This window comes from Leptopilina heterotoma, unplaced genomic scaffold (assembly GCF_015476425.1).
Source record: "Leptopilina heterotoma isolate Lh14 unplaced genomic scaffold, ASM1547642v1 Lhet_313, whole genome shotgun sequence".
Classification (NCBI taxonomy): Eukaryota; Metazoa; Arthropoda; class Insecta; order Hymenoptera; family Figitidae; genus Leptopilina; species Leptopilina heterotoma.
In genome coordinates this window covers 266,469-281,701 of record NW_025111014.1, presented here as the reverse complement: position 1 = coordinate 281,701, position 15,233 = coordinate 266,469, and the positions used below count along the sequence as shown (strand labels likewise).

General features: G+C 21.7%; 1 protein-coding gene across 6 annotated transcripts in view; it reads left to right on the top strand.

Annotated features, from left to right (window-relative positions):
- Nucleotides 1-15,233, top strand: part of LOC122504750 (allatostatin-A receptor-like) — a 40,232-nt gene that overhangs the window by 20,570 nt on the left and 4,429 nt on the right. For 4 of the 6 annotated variants that reach the window (XM_043615979.1, XM_043615976.1, XM_043615978.1 and 1 more), the window contains one exon: nucleotides 4,608-4,842. In XM_043615979.1, the coding sequence (XP_043471914.1) occupies nucleotides 4,608-4,842 (235 nt within the window). Of the gene's footprint in view, nucleotides 1-4,607; nucleotides 4,858-15,233 lie in introns of all 6 variants that reach the window. The other 2 variants (XM_043615981.1, XM_043615980.1) reach the window with 1 other exon arrangement.

Below are 15,233 nucleotides of genomic sequence, written 5' to 3'. Positions count from 1 at the left end.
TCGTTAGTTTCCCTCTTCATACATTTTTTGTACGTCTATTTTTAATAGTATTATACTCTCAAGTGTCATCATTTTAATAAAATACATTCAATTTTTAATGAGTTGGAAAATTTTCATCTTTTGATAAAAATAGTGTTTTGCACATAATGTTTGTATAAAGAAACTTTTTAATTTATTTTTTTATCTTTTCATATTTTCTTCTTAAGAAGTTTACAAGTTAAATTCACTTTACATATTCTTTATTACAAAATTAATTTTTTTTTTAGTTAAACAAAATTCAATATTTTATTTAAACTTTAAACAATAATTTACTTTATTTCTAAATTAAATTATTTATTTAAATATGTGAGCGAGCTTACAAAAATGAAAATAAATTTATTATTTATAATAATAAAAAATTTATTTATAAACTTATTTATAAACTTTTTTTATTAATAATAATAAATTTATTTTTTAATATAATTAGTTTCTTTAAAATCTATTCTTTTACTTTTTGCACTAAATTTATATCTTCCTTTCTTATAAAACAGTAAATTATTCGTTAAAATCAAATAATAACAACAAAATTATTTAAAAAATTTTTTTTAAATGTACGAGAATTGAACAATCGAGAATCTCAGCTGTTTCGAAAAACTCATTTTATGTATTATACATATAACTCACACGAAGGATTTATTTTGGCTGTAAATTATTCAGCGTGTCGCATATATAGCTGCACTGAAAAATTCAACGCAATAGCACATCTGTTTTTCTTTTTTGTTTCTCGTTTTCAAGTGTAAAAACATTTATTTGTTAAAATATTCACTTAAAATTGACAACATTCTCTTTTTTCTTTAAAGTTTTTCACATAAATTAATATAAACAATAATGAAAATAGGCAAAGAATTTAATTTTCAACATTTAAAAAAAATCAAACTTACACTTCAATAAAAGTTACATTTTTTCATCAATAAAAAATTTCTGACTGAAAATTGTAATTTTTATTCAAAGAAGTAGATTGTTTAAAATGTTGAAAATTAAATTCCACTAAAACAAATTTAAAATCATAATTTGTCTCGCAGAATTTAAATTAAACTTAAAAATAACTAATGTTTAGTAAAATTTTGACTATTTTACCTACACATTAGTTATTTTTAAACTAATTCAAATTTTTGAAAGAAAAAATTCCAAGTGATTAATTTAATAAATTAAAAAGAATTTAATAAACACATGATTGTAAAATCAATAATCAATAATTGATAAAATCGGCTAATAATTACTTGTGGATATCTTTGAGCCATCAATAATGGTATATTGAATCAAGTTTGGGTTTTGGAAAGTTTCGATGGAAATCCTTGGGGGAGTTTATCGCAACATGACATGAATCTCGAACGTGGGATTTCACTATTTCTCGATTAGTAACATAGCATATTTGAACCATAGAGAGATGGGATTAGCATTGAAGCATAGTTTGCAAGTTGTAAACGTACTTCACTTAACTACATGGCAATAATGAACATATAAGCACGTTTCATATCTTCCAGTTTATGCTTACACAACAGCAAAATCAAATGCTCTAAACTCCATTTGCATATAAGACAAATTACACCTGCCAGTGAAGCATTCAACATCTATCAAAACATCCCTATTGCAACGGACATTTCTGACACATTGTCTGACAAGAATAAATTCAAGCGTAACCAACAATGCAAACAGGCAAATAATTAATTTCGATATTTGCCGTTATAAACTCAAATTATTTGCACGTGCGTTTTCGATAATATTTTTTTAATTCAAGTATTATTTTTCTCGCTTAAAAAATTGGATGTGGAAAATTTCTATTTCTACAAAACAGGGTTGTCACATAAATTTTAATTTGTTTTTCCCTATGACTTTTCCCTGATTTCGAGACAAAATTTTCACTTTTCCCTGACTGTAAAGAATATTCTGATTCACTCTAAAAATTATTAGATACTCAAAAAAAATGTTCTATTACATTTTTTACAAATTTCTTCAATTGTAAAATTATTCGAAAAATTAAAATTACTTCATTTTTAAATAAATATTTCATTATTATTTTTCCGTAGGAATTAAAATTTTTGAAAGCATTAAAATTCAAACCTTTTTGAAATTCAACATCTTATAATAATTAAAGATGACCGAGTGATAAAATCATTATTTTATTTTATAACAATATTGTTACTGTACCTTCTTCAAAATTATTTTTATCATTTAAATTCAATTATAATTTTCTATAATTTGTAACTGAAATTTTTTATTAAATCAATTATTTTAAACAATTTTTGAAAAAGTTCTTTGAGAATTTTCAAATACATTTCTTTACAATTCAATTTTACGTGAAATTTTGATTATTCGGAAATTCTTCAATTACATATTATATTAGAAAAAAAACTTCAAATAATTTTTTTAAAACATTCAATTAAACAAATTTTTCAAAAAAAATTAATTCTACAGAATTATTAGTTAAAAGTATGAAAAATTCAAATTTTCAAAGATTTTAATTTGAAACCATTGAATAATTGAATTCTTTCAAGGCATTTCAATAAAATTTTTAAGGAAAATTACATTTTTGGAGGAATTTGATTAAAACTGTATAAAAAATAATTGAAAATCTGCGATGAGTCTCATTATTTAATAATTGAATTCATAAAAAAAGATTTTATTATTTATGAAAATAATTAAATCCCTGTAAACAAATTTTATTATTTATGAAAATAATTGAATTATTGCAAAGAAATTTATAAAAAAAAATTGTAAATAATTGAATTCCTATGAAATTTTTATTATTTATGGAAATAAATAAATGGTTGTGTATAATTTTATTAAAATTTTTTTTCAACAATTGAATTCTTTTGGAAAACTTTATTAAAATAGTAGACACTAAAAATCATAGAACTGAGGGAAATTTTTGAAAATATATTAAAATAATAATTGAAAATAATTGAATTTCTGAGAAGAATTTTATTATTTTTAAAAATAATTGAATTTCTGTAATAATTTGTAACTTTTCCAAAGTTCAAAAGAATTTTAATTATTAAAATTTTTCAAAAATCTAAGTTCTAAAATTTCTAATGAAATTACCTTTGATAATAATAATTAAAGGATATACTTTAAAAGACTTTCCTTTTATAATAAAAGGAAATCCTCTTAAATATAATTATATTAAAAGGAACATCCGCTAACGATAAAAGGATTCCTTTTAACTTTAATAATCTGTTTTTTGAGTGAATAATTAATTTCTCTCTTTTCCTCTTTTCCCTGATTTTAAAAGAAAAAATTTTGACTTTTTTCATAATCAAAAGGGAAAAAACTGTATTAAAAAGAATTTTTTATTTATCAAGATTTTCAAAGTAGAAAAATAAGTTTTTAAACTTTTACTGTAAACCTTACCTCCTAATGTTTTTGAACCAAAATTTTTCTGATATAAAAGAACTGTGATTTTTTTTATTATTTATGCAAATATAAATAATTGTTACCGTTTAATACTATTATTATTTTTCATTAAATTATTAAATATTAAATTTCATGTAAAAAACTTCGAAATTTAAATTACTTTGGAAACCTATAGTAATTTTGTTTTTTTGTAATTTGTTTTTTAAACTAAAAATATATTTAAATACATGCAACTGTGTCTGCGCTCGTAAATTTTAGAAATTTTTAATAAATTAATAATTAATTCTTAATTAAATTATTTTAATTTAAAATTTAATTAATTTTTATTCAAAAATAGTATATTCTTCTATTTTTTATTGAATTTGCTACTGATGTTAATTTAAAAATGAAGTAAAATTTAAATTTTACTTAAAGTAATTGTAGTTACTTAAATTATTTACTTAAAGTTTTCTTTAAATAAAAATTAAGTAGTTTAAGTTAATTAGGAAAAAAATTAGCTCCAGTAACAAATTTAAAATCAACAGAAAACAAATTCAATTAAAAATGCTAGATTCTACATTTTTTTCTTGAATTTATGATTAACTAATTTTGTAAAATTACTGAAGAAAATTTCCCTGCGCGTACACTTTGCATTTGGTAAACATTTTAAAACCTTTGATTGCACTGAAAATTTTAATTTCAATTTTCTTTCAATTTCCTCTAGAGAATATATTCAAAAAATCATTTCTTTTACATATACAAACAGTAGCGAAATTTTTCCCTTTTTGAAATTTAAAACTTAAAAACTCTATTTTCAGTCTTTTGCGAAATAATTCTGAAATTTAATGAACCATAAGTTTTTGAAGCTTCAAGTGAAGGAGAATTTTTGCCAAAATGAATATTTAAAAAAAATTTCCAACTCTAAAAAAAAGTAAAAACAAAATTATATAATTGGAAATCATATAATATTGTATTATTGTAAAAATATTGTAAAAATGGAAACTAAAGAGAAAATAAGTAAATTTCATTCCTTTCAAAGTTCGGAACTTTAGGAACAAGAAATTTTAAAACCAGGAAAAATTACATTGACGTAAATGTAACTGAATGAAGAAAAAAATTAAAGAAAAAATTAATTTACCTTTTTTTATTAATTTTCTAATTTTTTTTTTACTTGTTTTTTAAATTATTTTCTTAATTAAAAATTCTAACTTCATGAAATTTTGTTCTAATTTCAGTTGATTCTGGTGATCAAGTCAGTTGACAAATATCCTTTGACAACGCCAACGATCATGCTGCAAATAGCAAGTCACGTACTCGCCTATACCAACAGCTGTGTCAATCCATTTCTGTATGCGTTTCTTAGTGAAAATTTTCGCAAGGCCTTCAGAAAAATCATCTACTGCAAATCACGACTGGATCCACATCATCGACTAGGACCACCAACAAGAACAACAAGGGCCGCTAGTACAGGTGACATTTTATAGGGTGAGTCTTTACAGCTTCCGGGATCCGACTCGTGAAAATTCATTTCGAAAAAAATTTCTCCCAACAAGAATATTAATTAATAATTAATTAATTCAATCAATCATTACTTGCTGCATTAATAATTCATGTAATTACTAATCAATGTTATTAGTATTCAAGGTAATTACTAATCAAAGTCATTAGTATTCAAGATAATTACTAATCAACATAATTAGTAATTAAGCTAATTAACTAATTAATATAATTAGTACTTAGAGTAATTACTAATAAATATAATTAGTACTAACCTGATAGAATTTTTAATCAATAAAATTAGTATTTATTGTAATTACGAATAAAGATAATGAGTACTCGACGCGATTACTAATCAATACTAATTAATACTTGAAGTAATTACTAATCGATAAAATTAGTACTTGAAGTAATTACTAATCTATATAATTAGTAGTTAATGTAATTATTATTCAGAATAAGTAATAATTAATGTAATTAATAATTAATTAATAATTCTTCCAAATAGATGAGAATTTAGAGACTTAAAATTCGTTTATTCTTTGAAAGAAAAAATATTTTTCAGTATCTTTGCTCCGAGAGACAAAAGAAAAATTACTAATCGTAATGTCGTACGAAATATTTAGCGCAAGAAGCTCAACAAGAATTTACACTATAATTCCGCTAATATTTCATTACGATAGATATTAAAATTGAAATTTTTCTTTTCCATCCACAGTAATATACTGAAAATTCGACAAAATCGGTAATGCCCGGAAGCCAAAGATGATAAAAATTGTTGAAACAAAAACTTTATTTTATATACTATTTTAAAATTCCTATTTTTATATTTACATATTATTCTTCTGTCTTCTTCTTCTTTTTTTTTTTTTGCAGAAAAGATAAATTTTTTGCAATTTATTTAACTATAATTTGCATTTATATATGTTGGAAAGAAGATATTTTTTTGGGAAATAAAAGAGAGAATCATTTCTTATCTTACGAAAATGTTATTATATAAATAAGAAACTATTATCATGGAAATGTGCTATATGTTGGAGAAAGTAAAACAACAGCAAATCAATTTTACATATCTAATCGACCTAAAGTCCTGGGTGCGTTTTATCTTTGTCCCTCATTTTCTTTGTCTCCCACACATATACACACAAGAAAAAAAAGAAATTTTTTTTTTTAAATTTCTCAGAAAGAAAATAGTATTTTTCTCATCTCAGATTTCTGATCAGTTGTTTTTGAATACATTGGAAAATATTTGAAGAGAACTTTCTCTGTATTTATCAATTTCAACAGAAGAATATGATTTTACTTTATTTCTTACAATTTCGCAGAAAATATCAATATTTTTCTATAGATATAGATTCAGTTTTAGATTAACATAATATTGTATTCCTTCTCTGAAATTACATCTTAAACCCTTACATTTATTTCCCTGTCTGAAATTTCTGATTTGCAATATAAATTTACCTCTATTTTTTTGTCTTTTAATCAATTTAAATGTAAATTTTAGTAAATATAAATTTTTCCTCCAATTATAATTTTTTAACATCAAGAAAATATTCTAATTTAACAAAAAGTAATTTACCCTCTTTTTTAACGGTTCAGAAAATTCAATCAAGAAAAAAAAGGGAAAAGTTAATAAAAGAGTAATATACTGAAAAAAAATATTATTATATTTATATAGGTTTATGCGATAGCGTGATTAAAGTGAAATCAGATGTTTGGTGTGAGTTGAGCATACTGGAAATATTTCAATGTTTTTAAATCACAACATCATGAATATTTATATTTAAACACCCAACAATAATGTTGCACGTGAAACGTAAATTTCCTGCCCCTTAACGATAATCCACTGTCTAAGTAAATATTGCTTGAACGTTATATTTTCCCCTCCAAAGAAAATAAAATAAAAACACCTTTTTTGTTGATACAAAAATGAAAGAAAAATAATTATTATTCAAATTATTTAAATAAAAAAAATAATTAATAAATTTAAATACATATTTCAAAAAAATAAATTTTGTTTATTTTTTTTAATTTAAATATTTTAGTAAAATAAATTTTATTTATTTTTAAAAATTTTAATATTTAACAAATTTGCTGAGCCAAATAAATTTTTTCTCTCTGTTTGTAGTTAATATTAACTAATTTTACTTCCTATGATTTTTATTTATTATGAATGGATTTTTTTAGTGTATAATTAATAGGTATAACAATGTATTTATTATTATTATTATTTATCATTTACTTATTATTTATTTTACTATTATTTATTATTTATTTTTTATTTTTCAATGATTTTAATTTGAATCCTTTTGAAAATTCGATTATTTCTAAAAATTCAAGCTATAATGCTTTTAATATTCAATTACAATTTAAAATTTTAAGTAAAATTCATTTTTTAATCAATTTTTATTGGAAAAATGTTCGAGAATTCAATTGTTTAGATACAAAAATAAATAATTGATTAAATAATTAAATATTTCTTAAAATTAAATTTTTATGAAGAATTTTATCAAAATTTTTAAAATAATTGGATTCTCATAAAAAAATGTATTATTTGTAAAAATAATTGAACTCTTAAGAAGAATTGTATTAAAAAAAATTGAATTCTTTCGGAAAATTTTATTAAAATAGTAGATATTAAAAATAATTGAAATGAGGAAAATTTTTGAAAATAAATGAAATTTTGACAAGAATTTTATTAAATTTTTTGAAAATAATTGAATTTTAGATAAGAATTTTATTATTTATAAAAATAATTAAAATTTTGGAGAAGAAGTTTATTATTTATAAAAATAATTGAATTTCGGAGCAGAATTGAAAAAAAAAATTTTTGTTATTTTGCCAAGAATTTTATTAAAATTCTTGAAAACAATTGACTTTCGGAGGCGAATTTTATTATTTATAAAAATAATTAATATTAACAAATTTTTATTAATATTAACAAATTGTTACTAAAATTAATATTTTATTCAACTAAAAAATTTTGATGATACAATAAGAAAATAAAAATTGTCCCCTAATTTTAAAAATTATAAAATTAAAGTTTTATCACGAAGACTTCTTTAACTATACTGGGACATTAAAACAGAATAAATAAAAGTATTTAGAGACGATACATTTATGTTGGCTTTAGGTGCAATTTATCAAGCACAAGTAACTTATAAGCAATTAAAATTATCCCGTTTTCGTGTCTTGTACTCTTGGTCGTTTGAAATCCACTTTCTCGACTGAACGTCTTTAGAAAGTCCTTCATGATCTTAATTAGAAATAGTGCGGAGTTTGAGTCGAGAAAATCGTTGCAACTTTGTGTTTAATGGGAAATAAATTCCCCAGAAACCATCGTTTCTAATCTTAAAAAGTGTGCTTTAAAAAAGAAAAAAAAATTTCTCCAATAAAACTCAGCAATTTTTCCGCTCACAAAATATTTGTACCAAAATATTTGTATCAAAATATTTGTATCAAAATATTTGTACCAAAATATTTGAAAGAAAATATTTAATTTGCTGCAAAAAAAAATTAGAAATTTACTACCTAATTTCTAATTTTTTTGACACAAGATAAAAAAGAATAAAAAAATATTTTTCTTGTAGCAAAAAAAAAAAATAAATTTACTACTAATTAAAAATTTTTTTTTTTTGCCGCAAGATAAAAAAGAATAAAAATATATTTTTCTTGTGGCAAAAAAATTAGAAATTTACTTACTAATTTCTAATTTTTTGCCGCGCAAGATAAAAAATTGGTAAAAGTTAAATTTTTTTGCAATTTTCACGGATAAATTTTAAAATACAATTGGAGTTTTTTACAATGACATTTGTGTACAAAGATGACAGGAAACTCCTAAATTGCCCGAAGGACAGAAAATGAAATTCCACTTCCAGATGACCCTTCCAGTAATTTTTTACTGACATATCCCCTCAATAAAAAAAATACGCGAATCACTATTTAAAGGAATCTATTTTTGCGAAGAAATAAGAGGGAAAGAAAAAAGGTAGGAGAAGAAAAAGAAAAATGCTATTTGTGTCGCAAAAGAAAATTAGCTTCCATACATAAAGGTCAATTTATCTTTTCTTCTTCACTTCCGCTGATTTCTATCCTTCAATTTATATATCTATTTTCTCCTATTCGGTTTTTTTATTACGACTTCCTTATTCCGCTATGAAAAAAAAAATATTGCTTATGACACACTTTTTACCCCATATATATTCTGTATCTATAAACTTTTTAATATACAATATAGAAAACGAAACGAAATAAACAATAGAAAAAAGCTTCGAATGGACTGTTTATCAAGTTATAATTTTCCTGTTAAAAAATTTACAAATTTGTCAATTTTATAAATATATATATATCAAATCAATTCTACTGCCACGTTTCCTGTTTCCTGGTTGATTTATTTTCGCCTTTTCCAAACGTGCCTAACATAACAAACACGAAATATTATTTTCCAACTCCATATTTTTATCAAAAAAAGAAAAAAACAAGAAACTTTTTTCATAATGCATAGTATGGCATGACATTTTTTTTCTAAAAAATTTTTAAAAACCTTTTATTAAAATTCCTGAAAGAGTATTTCTACTCTAACGTACAGGGATTATTTTCATAAAGAGAAAATTAATTTTTAGTTGACGTGAAATAATAACTTTGTCGTCTCATAATTTTCTTTTTTTAAATTACAAGAATATTACAACGAATAAAAAACAAACAATTTTTTTTAATCTGATATTCTCTCCCATCAAGAGTATTATATTCGAAAAAAATAACTAAACAATCCCAATTATTCGACATGTATGTATAGACTTTAATAAAAAGTTCTTAAAACTCTTTAATAAAAAATTTAAAAAAAAATAAAAAAACACAATATTCCTAAATTATCAGAAAGCAATATTGACGAACATTATCAAAGGACGTGATGTGACTTGACGATGAGAGGAGGAGAGAGCTTTTACAGAAAAAAAAGAAGAAATGCCTCAAAGTACACCATATGTGGGATATAAGGTTTTCTAGTTTATGATGTAAATATTATTTTGCGGCTCTTAAGAAAAATATACATGCCTCAGAGGAAGGGGAAAAGCTTTTTAACCCGCAAAATTTTTCTTCCCTTCTTTTTACCTTCCAATATTTCTCAATAATTTTCCCCTCTTAAAACTTTTTTTTCATTTCACATTTGTTTTCTTCAAACTCACATTCATTTATATATATTATTAAAGGATTAAAGCATTTCTTAATTCTATAAACGTGAAACTTGAGTATAATTCATGAATGAAGGTCGAACACACTTTTTTTCCCTCCTTTCAAAAAAGAAGAAAATAAAAAGGTATTCAAGAAAAGAAAAAAAAGAAAGCGAGGGAAAATAAAGCTAAACCGCAAAACCCACATTGGGTGGATTGCAAAAAGGGAAAATAAGAAATTTCTTTACAGAAGCCCGAGAATAATAATTAATCTGTCGAACTTTTTTTTGTGGAAAAAGAATAAATAGAAGTAGAGCGTTAAATGATAAACTAAAAATATTGAAGTAGAGTCAACTTTAGTAAATTTAAGTATTGTTTATTAATTATTAATTAATTAACTAAATTAGAGTCAATTTTAGTAAGTTTAATTTAAATTAATTATTAATTAATTGAACTAGAGTCAATTATCGTAAGTTTAATTAAAATTGATTTGAAATAAATATATTTAATAAATTTAAGTTAAATAAATCGATTTTTATTGAATTAACAAATATTAATAAATTTTATTATAATGGAGACAATAGATAATTATTTGAAATTTGATATTTTTTGCCTCATTTTTATCCTCATTCTCTTTTACGTCTTCTCAGAGCTCATTTTAGTTGAAAATTTTTTTTAAATACCCGTCACTCAACCTTGAGATGTCTGTTTTACGTCAATTTTGTGTATACCCTTTTTAGACTCTTTTGCCATATTGCGACCTCATTTTATTATTACTTTCGACGAATTACGTGAAATTTATTTCCTCCCCATTCACGAAATATTTAAAATTTAATAAAAAAAATTGTCAATAAACATAAAATTATTAATTTATTTATAAATTTTACATAAATTCATAAATTTTTGGTGGAGAATTCATAAAATATTAGTCAAATTTAAATAAATAAATAACAGAAAATTCATTGTTTTGGTAAAAATATTTAACAACTGGCAACGCCCAATTGTAAATTATTTATAAAAAACTTTTTTCATTCCTGTTTAAATCAACATTTTTTTAAATTATATTCACAAAGAAAGGAATTACCCTAATTTTTTAAGAAACAATATTTTTTCTGTGGAAAATAAACCCTCTTTTTCTTTACTTTCTTTTAGGGTGCGGATCTAACAATGTGACGGTTTTTTTATTGTAATGAGAAATTCAAGAGATCTTCTTCCTTTCAATTAGGGTTGGAGAACAAAAAAAAAGAACCGCACACGTAACAAAAGAAACACTAAAAAATTCAAGAACAACTTAGAAAATACTTTTTGAAATATAAAAAATTTAGTTAGCAAAAACTCGACCGAAAAAGTGTCAACAACTTTTTATTTTACCACAATTCGGAAAAAAAAATTTCAAACAAAATCCAATTTCAAATAAATTTTGTTTGGTTTAAATAAAATTTTAATTATGTAATTCAAAAAAAATTTTAATTTTTCTCTAATAAAATTTTTACTTAAAACAAATAAATAATCTGGTTGGTTTTGAGAGAAATACATTTTATTTATTTAAACTCGTTTTAAACCCAAAGGTTTGAGAGAAATATACTTTTATTTAATATTTTTTTCTAAGAGTTTATTTTTATGAGAAATAATAAGTAAATTTAACATTTATTAAATAAATAATTTCTTAATGCGAAAAGTAACATTTTTTACCGAATTTCAAACTTTAAAAAGGTAACAAACAAATGCGATTAAATGTTAAAAACTTTAGGGATTTATAATAAAATATTTAGAGCAATTTTACTTAAAAGTATTAAGTGAAGCAAGGTAAGAAGAAAAATACGTGTTTGCCTGTCTGACAGAAATCAGTTTATACTACTTAAAACTTAAAGATAAGAAAAGTATGAAAAGCAATTTTTAATTTTTGTTTTAACTTAAACATTAAATATAAAGCATCAACGTAAAATTAAAAGAAAAACAAGTAATTGCCTATCTGCCAGAAATCAGTTAATGCTACTTAAAAACTTAAAATATGAAAAGTACGAAAAACAATAATGGAATTTACAACTAAATTCAGAGAGTATATTTTCCATGTAAACTCAAAATAAGTGATAAAAAATTTTATATAACGATTTTCATAAAAAAAGTAATCAATTTTAATGTTAGCATTATATTACAAATATAATACAATACATAATGAAAATATAATAAAATTTAAATTAAAAAGATATAAAAATTATAATAATATTTTTATTGAGCTTTAGCATATCTACTCTCTAAATTTGAATTAGTAAATTTTATTAATTAGTAAACAATTTTGTAATTACTCTTTAAATTTGAATTAGTAAAAATATTTACTAATATTTGAATTAGTGACTAACTTTTTGCTTTTGAATTTGTAAATTTTACTAATTTGTTACTAAAATTTACTAGTTTAAAAGCAAAAAACCAGTTACTAATTCAAATTATCAAACATTTTTACTAATTCAAATTTAGAGAGTAATATCTAACATTAAAAATTAGAAAAATTTCTTACTTTTTTTTAATCAAAATTTAAAATTATTTGCCAATTTTTCCATTTGACAAACAATTCTACAGCAATAAACAAATAAATCAAAAAAAAAAATTCAAAGATAACACACCAATAACTCAATCAAACCGACAAAATAAACTAAGGAAGTAGAGTTTATCGCTTGTCTGACAAAAGTCAGTTTGTACTACTTGGAAACCTTATTTCAAACTTCGTTGCCTATATACATGAAACCAATAAAATTGTTTTAGTAATTGAATCTAGAAAACAAATTTATCGAATCTAATGAATTATTGATTATTTTTTTACAAGAAATTTTCAATTAATAGAAACCATAAGATTTCCAACTGAAAGTTTCTTAACATAATAATTTTAGCGAACGATTAAAAATAGTGTAGTTAAAAATAACTTTTTTTATCATAAAAAAAGAAACAATTTGCAAAGAAATTGAGAACATAGAAAATTAAGACTTATTTTTGTATGTGAAAGAAAGTTTGATAGGTCACAGAACACATTATATATCTCTGAATGCGAGTGCTCTATTTAGGATCATCTAATTTATGCAGCTTACACACTCCGTCAACATATCGAGTCACGCTTCGCTGGCACATAAAGCCCTTATTGGATTTTAAGCTTCCGTATGCGCTCCTCACTATAAAGAAACTCCATTTAAACCACATTTTTCCAAAATGCATTATAAATCTTCACTTAATTCTGCACAGTCACCATTTCAGCTTAAAATTCACGATATATATTTTGTATTCGTTTTAAATTTATGTCTTTACTATAGAAATCTATATACCTATATATATTTTTTCCATCAGGTATTTTTTCATCAATTTTTCTTTAGAACTTGAATAATAGTATATTTATAATAATAATAACAATAAATAATATAATAAAATAATAATACATTATTATTATATTTCTTTACAATAATTTTTTATTTACGGTTCAAATACAAAAATTATATCCATTCAAAAGAAATTCATTTGTGCTTCTAAATAAAATTTTTATTTGGAACGACTGAAAAGACTGAATTGGATTATTTTCAAAAGTTTTAATAAAAATTCAATTATTTTCAACAATTTTGATGAAATTCTTTTAAAAAAAATCATTCTTTTCAAAAATTCAGAATAAAATTCTTCTAAACAATTCAATTACTCTAATGAATTGTAAAATCATCCGCAAGAATTCAATTATTTTCATAAATGAGAAAATTCTTGGCAAGAATTAAAATATTTTCATAAATAATAAAATTCTTCAAAGGACTTCAATTATTTTTTTATAAATAATAGAATGTTTCGGAGAAATTCAATTATTTTTTTATAAATAATAAAATGTTTTGGAGGAATTCAATTATTTTTAATACAATTTTAATAAAATTTCTCGAAAGAATACAATTATTTTTAAAAATATTAATTAAATTCAATTATTTTTAACAATTTTGATAAAATTCTTTTAAAAAAATCATTATTTTTAAAATTTGTAAATAAAATTCCTTCAAAAAATTCAGATAAAATTCTTCGAAACAATTCAATTATTTTTATGAATTCTAAAATCCACCGCAAGAATTCAATTATTTTCATAAATAATAAAATTCTTCGAAAATGTTTCGGAGGAATTCAATTATTTTCAATACAATTTTAATAAAATTTCTTGAAAGAATACAATTATTTTTAAAAATATTATTCAATTATTTTCAAGAGTTTTAATAAAAATTCAATTATTTTCAAAAATTCTTAACAAAATTCCTCTATAAATTTCAATTATTTTCAATACGATTTTAATAAAATTTCTCTAACAAGTTCAATTATTTTTAAAAATTGTAAAAAAATTTTCTAAGCAATTCAATTGTTCTCAAAAGTTTTCAATAAAATTCTTTGTAAATTTCAATTATTTTTAAAATTGTCAATTATAATTATATTCAAAAATTTCATTATTTTTACGAAATTTAATGAAATTCCTCAAAAAAAATGTAATTATTTACAAAAACTCTAATAAAATTATTTAAAAGAATTCAATTTTCTCTGAATAATTTTAATATAATTTAATAGGAAAATTATTAATTACAATTAATAATAAGCACGATTATTTTAAAAACTTAAAAGAAAATCTTCATTAAATTGAATATTACTTTCAACATTTTCAGTGAAAATTATTTTGAAAAATTCCATTATTTTCAGTAAAAATTATTTTCAAAAACTTCATTATTTTCAAGAAAATTAAAATAAATTCTTCAAAACAATTCCATTATTTTAAAGAATTTTCATAAAAATCTTGCCAAGAATTAAATTATTTTCAATACAATTTTAATTACATTTTCTTGAAAGAATTCAAATACTGAAAAAAATTGTGATAAAATTCTTGAAATGAATTCAATTATTTTCAAATCTTTTCATAAATACTTTGCAAAAATTCAATGATTTTCAGTACATAAAATCAAACTGCAACTAACTAATGATTCTCATAATCAGTCTCATAAGCTGAAATGAACTTTTTTATTTGATTCAAAAATTTTTGAATAAAATAAATATATGAAATATGATTCGAAAATTTGATATTCAATATTCCACTAATAAATTTCTTTTCGCGGAATAAGAACTTTTTATTTGAAACAAATAAAATTTGATTTAAACCAAATAGACATTGTTTGAACCAAATAAAATTTATATATAAACAAACTA